This window comes from Cyprinodon tularosa, unplaced genomic scaffold, assembly GCF_016077235.1.
Source record: "Cyprinodon tularosa strain WSP-4 unplaced genomic scaffold, ASM1607723v1 ctg1115, whole genome shotgun sequence".
NCBI lineage: Eukaryota > Metazoa > Chordata > Actinopteri > Cyprinodontiformes > Cyprinodontidae > Cyprinodon > Cyprinodon tularosa.
Genome location: NW_024037911.1, coordinates 47501 through 58740, shown reverse-complemented (window position 1 = coordinate 58740; position 11240 = coordinate 47501). Strand labels below are relative to the sequence as shown.

General features: G+C 39.9%; 1 protein-coding gene across 2 annotated transcripts in view; it reads left to right on the top strand.

Annotated features, from left to right (window-relative positions):
• Positions 1-2523: 2523 nt before the first annotated feature.
• Positions 2524-11240, top strand: part of umodl1 (uromodulin-like 1) — a 42398-nt gene continuing 33681 nt past the window's right edge. The window contains exons 1-6 of one of the 2 annotated variants that reach the window (XM_038298926.1): positions 2524-2665; positions 2785-3027; positions 3263-3421; positions 8896-9014; positions 10037-10220; positions 10865-10996. In XM_038298926.1, the coding sequence (XP_038154854.1) occupies positions 2590-2665; positions 2785-3027; positions 3263-3421; positions 8896-9014; positions 10037-10220; positions 10865-10996 (913 nt within the window). In that variant the 5' untranslated portion in view covers positions 2524-2589. Of the gene's footprint in view, positions 2666-2784; positions 3028-3262; positions 3422-8895; positions 9015-10036; positions 10221-10861; positions 10997-11240 lie in introns of those variants that run through there. The other variant, XM_038298919.1, reaches the window with a different exon arrangement.

The following is an 11240-nucleotide window of genomic DNA, read 5'->3' as shown; positions in this document are numbered from 1 at the left end:
AATTATGACTTAGTATCTGGTAATAATGACTTAAAATCACATAATCATGACCGTACCATGTACCTTCTGTCTTTTGAAGTGGCTGAAATGAGCTTCCATACCAACCAATTTTCTTCACTATATGAAATTAGTTCCAGCTATAATGTAATGTCATAACAAGGCTTATCTATGGCTCTGAACGGCGACATGCTTGTCAGGTTTTTTGGTATGTAAAAAATGTGACCATGATGTATCGGTTTAAAGCTTCCTCCAAAATTAGTGTGCAGAGCATCCTGCGCAGTTCCACAAACAAAAAAACAAACAAATAACTTAGTTTAAAGGCAGAAATGTAAAAAATGGCTGCTTAAAAATAATACTTAGTTATTTTCTTGTCAATAAATTAAAAACATTGATTGGTTTCAATTATCTACATCAGAAACATGTGAGATTTAAACAGGAAAGTGGAAACTTTTGGGAGTGAGAAGGTAATGTTCATGCAATGACACGTCTTCTAACCCCAAAGAAACTAATTAGGTCTGCAAATAAAACGAAGCTGGGTCATTATGGTACAGCACCCAGGTTGTGTAAGTGCTTATATCCAGCGGGGACTTGCCAGGCCTGCAGGCCTTTTCCTGGAAAGCTGATTATGCTACAGTGCATTATAGGCAGGCTAAGCTCAGGTGCAGCACTGATGATGAGGACTGTATCGTTACTCAGGATGTATCAGCAAAAATTCACCTTCAATTTACTGTGCTGGTGATTCTTACTGAATGCATGCATTGGTTGACTCTGTATTAAAGCCTTACATCCCGGTGCAGCGACTCAGCATTTGCCCGGTAATTATTGTTTAATGACTCAAGTGGTCTAAGTTTTAATTAGGGTCATTTTTAACGCATCATTACAAGCATTGGATAAAGAAGCCTTCAGGTGATGAGAGAGAGATCAGACCTCAAACAGAAGGGCTCATATTACGCTGATTCTAAAAACTCTTCGTCAGCTCCCAGTCTCTTTTCGGTTCCAGTTTAAAATTCTGGTGCTGACCTTCTGGACCTTTCATAGTCAGGCTCCCTCCTATATTACAGACTTGTTGTGTCCTTATATCTCGGAGGCTGAGGTCTCAGGATCAGAACCTGCTCATGGTCCCTCGTACTCGTTACAGGACCAGGGGAGATCGCTCCTTTCAGGCGGTCGTGCCGGCGCTCTGGAACGATCTCCCTCTTTCCTTGTGCTTACTTGATTCTGTTGATGTTTTTAAGAGTGAACTGAAATTTGTTTAAGAAAGCATTTTAATTCCAGTAGATTAAGGGTTGTTTTATGGCCATGTCTTTTGTGGCTGTAAATGTATTTTAATTTTGTGAAGCACTTTGTGACCTCTATGTCTTTGAAAGAGGCTATATAAATAAACTTTACTTACTTACCTCAAGTGATGTTCCATTTAAACTATAAATATTAGATTAGATTAGATTCAACTTTATAGTCATTACACAGGTACAGGTAGAAGGCAACGAGATGCAGTTTAGGTCTAACCAGAAGTGCAATATCAGCAAGTGCAGGATAAATAATTGGTTCCATAAATACAGGACATGGGTTTCAACTGAATAAGTATAGAAATTAAAACCATTATAAACAGAATCTTACTAATAGATGAATATAATATATAGATAACTAGTGTTATGAACTAAATTTACAGCTGGATAATTACCTAATATAATATACAGGTGGATATTACTATAAAAAGGGTTTTTACAGTTATTTACAATAGCATATATACAGATGGACTTTACTATAAAATGAATAAATAAAGTTTGGACAGAAGCTATCTAAATTAAAGTGCAGTGGAAGGTACATTGCATATTACAGTTAAAGTACGTTATTGCAAATGTATATGTAAACAATTGGTGCTGTGAATAAACAGTCGGCAGTGCAAATCAATATTCAGTCAAGCAGAGTAGTGCAAGATGCATGTAAACAATTGTTACAATATGATGATTATTGAGTCTTTATCATCTTTTTTGCCCCACTTGCAGTCACATGGGTCTGAAAATGGCAGGGAAGTTTTCTCTCCTTCATTCTAGACATTAATGACGGGTTGGCTGTTCCTGACTGCAGCATAGCATGCACCTCCATGGTTACCTGTGTAGAAACGCGCTCATCAGGGACTTTGACTCCTCCTATCGAGTGTTTCTGTCTCTCTCTGGTACCATAAACATGTTTACTGGCATCGTCCAGCAGTTAGAGAAACAACAACTTCCTTGATTTATTTACAAATTAAAGAAAGCCCAACCAAGTCTTGCTTTGTGAAACTGATTAGTTTATAGTCTTTGTGGATTTGAGAGGTTGAATAGTTATCAGGATGATGTTGTATTCTCAAAAAAAGAAGCACCAATGTCATTTAAAGAGATCCAAATGGTTTTCCATAACTTTGATAATCTTATTAACACCTTGCTGTGATTGCGTTGCGGTCCGTTGGGGACTTGATGCAGCACCGAGGGGTGGAGAAAGACAAGGCCACAGAGGATTCACCCTGAGCAGTGAGCTAGCATCTTAAAGTCAAACACGCATTGGCTATGTGGCGGCTGAATACATGTTCGGGATTCTGAGCTGGGAAAAATGAGATGGATCCTCTTAATCTGGGCGTCCCTGGCCCTGCCGCTTCTCTGCTCGACACAGATCGCTCTGGATGAAGGTAGGCCCAAAAGACAACACAGGATTTACATTGTGAGGAATATTTATAGCCATTTTAAATATCTAAACGCATGCATTAAAGGAAATAGTTTTGTATTAACAGTTTATATTGTATTCCAGGGAATGGCTTGTCTTCCTCCGGCTACCATTTATGTGTCCAGAATGAGACCAGAGTTGTGAGTTTCTTGGTGATACATTCGGTCCCTTATAGAGTGACGAAGCCTTGTGGAGGATGGTTACCGTGGACGACGTGTACCATCACCCTTTACAAGATGATGCATCAGATTGAGTACAAGACAGTAAATGAGCAGGTGACGAGGTGCTGTGATGGCTATCATCAAGTTGGTCATTACTGTTCCCTATGTAAGTCCGCTCAGTAACGCTTATCCAGCTTTAGGTTGGAGCTTTAGAGATTTTAAACTGTGATCTGGTCTTTTCCTTTAATAAATCTGATGATGTAGCATCCTGCTCTGTATTCTGCAATCACGCTGCCCTTTCAGTGTGTGCAAGACACCAGATGGGCGAGCAGAAACTGCAGTGCTACAAATAACTCCCTGCTAATACGTGGCCTGTAACATGTTATTTCCTTTGAATGAAGCTGTAAACAGGAGTGATGAGTTTACCGCCAAGCCAGGATCCTGTCCAACTGCAGATGGATTGTCACCCAGTTTTGCGGACTGTGAGTTTGATTTAGACTGTCCAGGCTGGCAGAAATGCTGCCAGAGATTTGGACAGTTTCTCTGCACCGATCCTACAAGTTAGTGCACCTCCTGTTTGTACTGTTATTAAACCGTAGAGCTGCAGTTATCTGTTTATTAAAGAGACGTCATTTTATGAAAGGACAGCAAAGTTAAGCAAGGTTTTTTTCATTCAGGTTTTACAGTGCAAGTGAAGCAAAGTGGCTGGGTCCATAACAAAGACACTTTGATTAGCCTGTGTTAGTTGTAAATCTAATTATACTGTCTGTAACGATAGCATTACACTGCAAAAAATGTAAGTCATTTTTCTTAAAATAAGTGCATTATTTTAATTGAGGAGGTAAGTGAGACACTTTACCAATTAAATTAGATTTAAATTAAAAAGAAACAACTGCAGTCTCTTTTTTCAAGTGCATCATCTTTCTTACTCAAATTAAGGATAAAAACTCTTGTTTTTACTCCTTTTCTGAATGTTTTTGCAGTCATGCAGATTCTCCAATATTTACTTTTAAATAATCCTCATCTTCAGATTTACAGTTCTCACTAGTTTATTACCATTTTTTGCAGTAGGCCTCACTATTAGTAACAGAGATGTCTTCTCCACGGAACAGGCTGTAAGCAGTGTTCCTTTCAAAAGTATTCACCTTTCACCACTTTGAGATTTAGTGGTCAGCGATCATTAATATATATTGTCTGTTTTTTTTTTTCAATGATCTTCATATTTTGCTTGTTGGAACCTTAATATAAAAGTGAGTCTTTCCATGCTGGGAATTTCTTCTACATGGTCCGTCCAGCTTTTGACAGTAGGAGGTACTTGTTTGGAACATGGTGGCCTTTGGTTTGCTGCTGCCAACATAATTTTAAACAAATAAAGATCCTTCTTCTGAATCTGTCATGAAGCGGGGTTTGTTTGGAGGAGCCAAACGCAGAGACCGGTGGGCAGAGGTGAAATAAAGTCTGTTTATTCAGGTTAATAGATCTAGGGGCAGGAATCAGAGTCCAACAGAAAATTACAGACGTACCAGAACCAGGAGACATCAGGGATTAACCAAAACCAGAAGTCAGGGAGAGACGAGACAAGGCAGGCAGATGACAGACGGGAAGTAAGACGAGATGTTTGACGAGGATCCAGCAAACAGGAACTGAAGAGGGAGGGCTTTTAAAGGGGACAGAAACAAAGAGAGAGCTGACGAGGAAATTGGCAACAGGTGCTGGCAGGACAGAGAAACAGAGCAAGGGAAGACACAAGAGGGCAGCAGAGGACAACAAATGGATAACCAAGGAAAACAGGAACAAACAGACCAAGACCCTGACAGAATCTCTGCTCCCTTTACATAGCTAAAGTATATCAGTATTGTTCTTGGGGTGCTATAAACCCCGTATATCTTATCAGCTTTTTTGGTAACATCCTCCCAAAATTGAGACAAATTACAGCGCTACCAGAAGATATATGCATGACCCACACAGAAGGCTTGGTTTAAGGACAACAATGCAATTTTTAACCATTTCAATCCACCCATTTTCCCCCACTTAGTTCTGTCAGGGTCGCTGTGGGGCCAGTGCCTATCTACGGTAGTCTATGGGCGAGAGGAGGGGTACACCCCGGACAGGTCTCCAGTCTTTTATGTGGCAACACATGGACAACACAAAGAAACACAACCATACACACATACTCACACCCAAGAAAATTTAGAGAAGAACTTAACAGTCATGTTTTAGACTGTGGGAGGAAGCCAGAGTACCCGGAGAGAACCCAAGCATGCACAAGGGGAACATGCAAAAGTCTCTCGGGCCAGAAATCGAACCCAGAACCCTCTTGCAGCAAGGCAGCAGCGCTACCCACTGCAGCACTGTGAGGCCCCGCCCTTTTTATCTTCAGAGAAATCAAAGAACCTTTTCCAACAGTAAATTTTCCAATTCCTAGAACTAGTAGTGATTTATTTACAAATGGTGTACCACATGTCATCACGTATGTCCTCCTTTAGTTCCTTCACCGGATTTTTCCTGTTTTAATGCCTCATGGCCTGGATACCAACTGTAGAGGTTAAAGTTCTCACTATTTCCTTTATAGAACAAGCTTACAGCTTTGAAGGTAGAAGATTTAATTGATTGTGAAGCAAACTACTAACAGTGGTCATATATAATGGATAATCACAGCCTCCATAGCTGATCAGCCTCCTTAACTTATCGTTTGTGTCAGTTAGAGCTGCAGGCCTCTTTGGTCAAGTGTTTTTTTTTTTTTTCTCTGCATTTCTTTCCATGCCTTACAACCAAAAAGCTCCGGCTCCTTTCCTATTGGAAGGTTTTGGCCTGTTAAGTATAACTAAATATACTCAATTCGATTCACGTCTGCACTGCAGAAAGTGTCAATCTCAGCATGTCTTGCAATCTTAGATCTAGCCAAAAAGTCTTTTTGATCTTGTTCTGAGATTCATATACCAAGCAATAGTAGATTCTGTTAGTTTCTTAATCTTCCTTTGACAAAATTCTACTCTAAATCAATGCAGTAAGACAATCGTACTTGGTATGACTTTTTAAAATCATCATATATAGTTGGCAAAAGACATCTTACCAGTTACAAACATCTTACTGCACTGGGCTGGTGAAGATTCCCAGTCATCCAGGTCATAGTCACTCCAAAACAATAAAAAACAACAACAATCCACTGGATTTTGTTTCCAAGTTTTAAGACATTTCGCTTCCATCACGGAAGTTCGAGGTTTTATACAGTAGCACATTAAAACCTTGTTTTTGTTTTGAAAACATGCAAATAGAAAGGGACGAACAAGTCAACCCCTATGGAATGGGGATCGTTTGGCTTCTTTTGTAAGCCTGCAAGGTCCCATACCCGTCTACGTCTCTGCAAGCGGGGTCGTTTAAGGGAATTGTTGGCCTGGCTGAATAGGCGAGGTCTTCTGCTGTCCTGTACAGGCGTTGGGGCTGCGATGATAACGGGAAGGAATCAACTCAGTTGCTGCATTGTAGGTTTTTGAAAGCTGAAATCTGAGTCCATCCCCTTTTTAAGGTTGTTTTTTCTTTCTTAACATAGATGCTTCCTGGGAAGCGAAACATCTTTAAACTTGAAAACAGTGGTCCAAGTCCAGTGTTTTTTTTATTTTTTATTTTTACTTTTTTAAACTCTTAGTTCACTGACTTTGAGTAGAATTTTCTCAAATGAAGATTAATAAACTAACAAAATCTACTCTTTCTTGGTATATGAATCTGAAAATAAGACCAAAACAAATTTTTGGCTAGATCTAAGATTGTACGACTTGTGCAGACAGATACTTTTTGCAGTATGGTCTTTGAGAACACTATGTTTCCCCCTCTGGATTGTTGTCTTAGCGTTGTGCTTTGGTTTAGCCTCCATCCCAGTCTGAGATCTCAGGTTTTGTTCAGAAGTATCCCTGTATTTAGCACACTGTTGTTCAGATGATGGTAGCATAAGGTTCGTGCCAGACATAGAAGTTCTGCTGGTTAAAAGGTCTCATCTAAACAGAGCACCTTGCTGCATGCATTAGGGGAGCCACCCACGTGCCTTTTGGTAAACTCCAAATGTGCATTTTGTTTTCACCACTAAGTGATGGCTTTTTTCTGGTCGCTCTTCCATTAACCCCAGCAACCTTTCGGTACATTGTGTTTCTAAGGACAGATACTCCAGTCTCTGCAGTAGAACTCTATATCTCCTCCGCCTGCGAGTCTGTCTTTGCAGGGTTGTTGTGGTGTCATGCTTTCCACTTTGACTTTAGTGAGGTGAAAAAGGAGAGCATCAAAGATCAAAAAACTTTTCATGACCCCAGAGTGACTAGTCTTCCTCAACAGCGTTGTCTCTGCGTCGTTTGTTGTCCTGCGGTGCAGTGCTTCTTGTTAAGTGGTGTTGCAGCCTCTGCACCATTTGAGAAAAGGTGTTTTCAAACTGACAGTTCATATGATACCATGAACATCAGCATCCCAGGTTACAATGTTTTATTCTTCTTTTATATACATTTTTTTTTTTCAATTTATCACAAAAAATAACAATTTTTGAAATTACAGTTTGGAATATAAATAAATAAGTGAAAATCTAAGGGGGTGAATACTTTTGCAAGGCACTTAAAGGAATAGTACACCCAAAACATGATTAACATGATTAACATTTTCTACTCACCCCCATGCTGAACAACACTCTGGAGTACTTTTTTGATATCTCAAATGCATCTGGAGATCTGGGAGGCTTCTTGCTGTCTGCTGACATTCAAATAATGGAGGTCTATGGTGCCCGAGACAGAAAGGTCCATAAAAGTCCACACAAAACGTGTCAATATTCCTCCATACTGCTCGTCCAATGTATTCCAAGTGTCCTGAGTGGGTAGCATCCAGAATTTACTCGAAACGAAGTTATTTAGAATGTTTTCAGAGCATAAACAGTAGTGTATAGGATTTCCTGAAAGCGCGCGACTGGGAGTTCACGACGCTACGGAAACCGTGGCAGACCAAACCAGATGAAAGTGCACATTCAGCTCGGCAAAGAACTCATGCTCTGCCTCAAAACTGAAGTCCTCAGACATTTTCCTTTCGTTGTTTCTTTCTTTGCTCAGGTAAACAGCACATTTCTTCTTCTACGCTTGCATTATTGGAAGAGCAGACGCTGAATGCGCACTTTCATCTGGTTTGGTCTGCCGGCTTCCGTAGCGTCGTGATCGCGCATGTGCACACTTTCAGGAAATCCTATACACTACTGTTTATGCTCTAAAAACATTCTAAATGACTTCGTTTCGAGTAAATTCTGGACGCTACCCACTCAGGACACTTGGAATACATTGGACGAGCAGTATGGAGGAATATTGAAATGTTTTTTGTGGACTTTTATGGACCTTTCTGCCTCGGGCGCCATAGACCTCCATTATTTGAATGTCAGCAGACAGCAAGAAGCCTCCCAGATGTCCAGATGCATTTGAGATATCAAAAAAGTACTCCAGAGTGTTGTTCAGCATGGGGGTGAGTAGAAAATGTAGGCTAATCATGTTTTGGGTGTACTATTCCTTTAAATCTTTCTAAGCTACACTCTGATTACATGCAATTAAAATAACTTTTTATGCACAGATAACCTTTAGTTACCGCCTTCTTTATGACCTTTATGGTCTCTTATATCATTCTGCTGAACATTTAGCTCACATATCTTTAGTCTGCCTTCAGTTTATTCAGATTTGATGAGCTTTGACTCTACACTCTGTGTATACAAATGTATACACAATTAAATGTATACATTAAAAAAGGTGCTTCAGCAGGATCATTGTGAAAGAATTGAAGTGTTTTGATTATTGCATCCTTACAAATTCCACACCAGGTAGTCATTGTGTTTGATACATTTCATTTTTTTGTTGGTGTGGTTCCAGATTTTGAGTTTTATGTCTGCATATTTCACATATATAAAACATCCAAATCAAAGAAGCCACTAAGTTTTCAACGTTTAAATACTGTTAGAGTTTGTTGGTCTTTTTTGCTTTTTAATTTGCATGAACTCATCATTTAAACTGAATCTTTTTTGGACCAGAACAAGATCTGCGGTTTAAAGGAAGCCTCTGGAATACAACACTGACTGTTAAGATGGATCACCAGCAACTGTCCAAGGAAAATGGGCTTCTCAATCTCACAAGATTATTGCAAGCAATGGTAACGCAACTCCTGGTTTCAGTTCCTGCTTTTGCTTTGCATTTGAGACTCAGAGGATTTATAGTGCATCCTGCAGAAGTCCAAAAACTGCAGTCCACAATCTCTCAAGTTACAACTACAACCTTTAAAGGTATAGAAAATGATATTTTATTTCCAGGTGGATCATCAAAATAAGTGGTCCTCTTAATTGTCAATCATTCTGATGATACGTTTACGTATCGTGCTGATCCTGTTAGCTATTTTTTTGTGCCCATACACACTTTCAGGCATATATCTGTGGTGAGCTATGGTTTCATTGAAAATGGCAGAGGGTCGTAAGTATCTACGAAGTGTATGAGAAGAAAAGAAAGGCATCAGAAGAGACAGATATATCCCAGAATGCTTTGCGAGGAGAGCTCTCCACGCAAAGCATTTAGGGATTTGCTGTCACAGCGGCACACTGTTGCCATAGTCTGTTGCTACCTGACAGCAGAGACTAACACCAAAGATGGTGCAGGCGCTGTCAGTACTTCCTAAAATCCCTTAAAGCTGCAGGTAACTTAAAATTTGACTGGAAGAGTATGATTTATGTCTTTTTCTAACAAATGAAGCTACCATCGTAGCTCTGGCTGTTTGTTCAGGTTTTTTTCTCTGCTGGAAGCTGAATCCTCTAACAGATTTCCTTTGATCACTGCCCTTTGTTTATCTCCAGTTAACACCAATTAACTCCTTAAAAGATAATACTGCCGCCACCGTGCCTCAGAGTGAGGATGATGTATTTAGGAGGGATTTGCAAGATTGTTAGTTTTTCTGACAGTGATACATTTCCTTTCTATAAAAAAGAATACAATTCAGTGAATTACACTGTGACATAACCCACCGTCATTGTATGGCTGTGATGTTTAGAACATTAGCCAATCATTAACTCTGACTTTAAATACCAGGATCATCTGTAAAGCTTGCTATAATGTAAGTTATATTATCAGCTAATGGTGTCATAATCAAGCTAATTATAGAATATATGTTTTTATTTCTCTTAAAAGATAACTGGGGCGCTGGAGTCTGAGGTTTCTATCTTTTATCTCAGTGCGTTGCCCGTCCATCCCTTCAGAGTTGCCACATCTCTGCTCCTCCTGAGCAACTCGTCTCTTTCACTGTACAACGTAACATCAAAGCTGCAGCTTCTTCTTAAACACATACCGGAGGTGTCATCAGTAACAGTGCAAGGTGAAGTGACACGTCTATCTGTACGCCACCACTGATCTCTCTCTCTCTCTCTCACTCCTTGAGCTACTTGAGGCTTTTTTTTCTTTCCCTTTAGAGAAATGACATTCTTGCAGAGTTTTGAGAATGATTCATGTAGCCGAGAACACGGTGTTCAGGAAAAAATGACTCAGCCGCACCACGGTTTCCTTCTCCCACCACTTCTCTTTGAGAGGCAGTCTTCTGTGGGATGTTTCCTGCAATAGCGGAAAATAACACCAGAGCGACTGCGCACACAAACACACACGCCCACGCGCACACAGGCTTACACAGGCACACGCTCATATTAATCATAAATCCTATTGGTTGCATTTTCACAAAAGACAGCAAATGGGTCACCATGGTGCGTGCACTGAAAGGCTGCTTTCACAGAGATCCTGTTGGAGATAATCAACTTTCTATTCTACAGTGCCAGTTTAAATCACCGCCTGAGTTCAATGGGCTTATATTTAGATACATGAGCATGACTAGATGTTAGGGTGACACATAATGCCAAACATTGTGGTTCATTCTGATAAGAGTATTCTTTGATTTGCTATGCCAGTTGATAACTTTACATTTTATGTTTCCTAAATAAACTTTGAACATGTCTGCCCTTCTCACAGCAGATGTGGATGAGTGTGAGCAGCCTGTTCTCCATCAGTGCTCTCTTCAGGCAGAATGCATTAACACACTGGGCTCTTACCACTGTGTCTGCCAGCAGGGATATATGGATGATGACCCTGCTGGTAACTGTACAGGTATGACTGCAAAACGTGAAAGGTTACTGCACCATATTTCCAGGATCTGTTCCTTTAATGCTGATGGATTTGTTTTGTAAAGATGTTGAACTTGTTTTGCACGTTTTCCTTAATTACAACCAAAAATTTTCATGTATTTGTTAAGAGTTTATCTGATAAACAAACACAAAGTCACTCATAACTGTTAAGTAGAATGAGAACAGTAACAACTTCATCTTTTAACTAAATTGAAGACCCTAGCGTT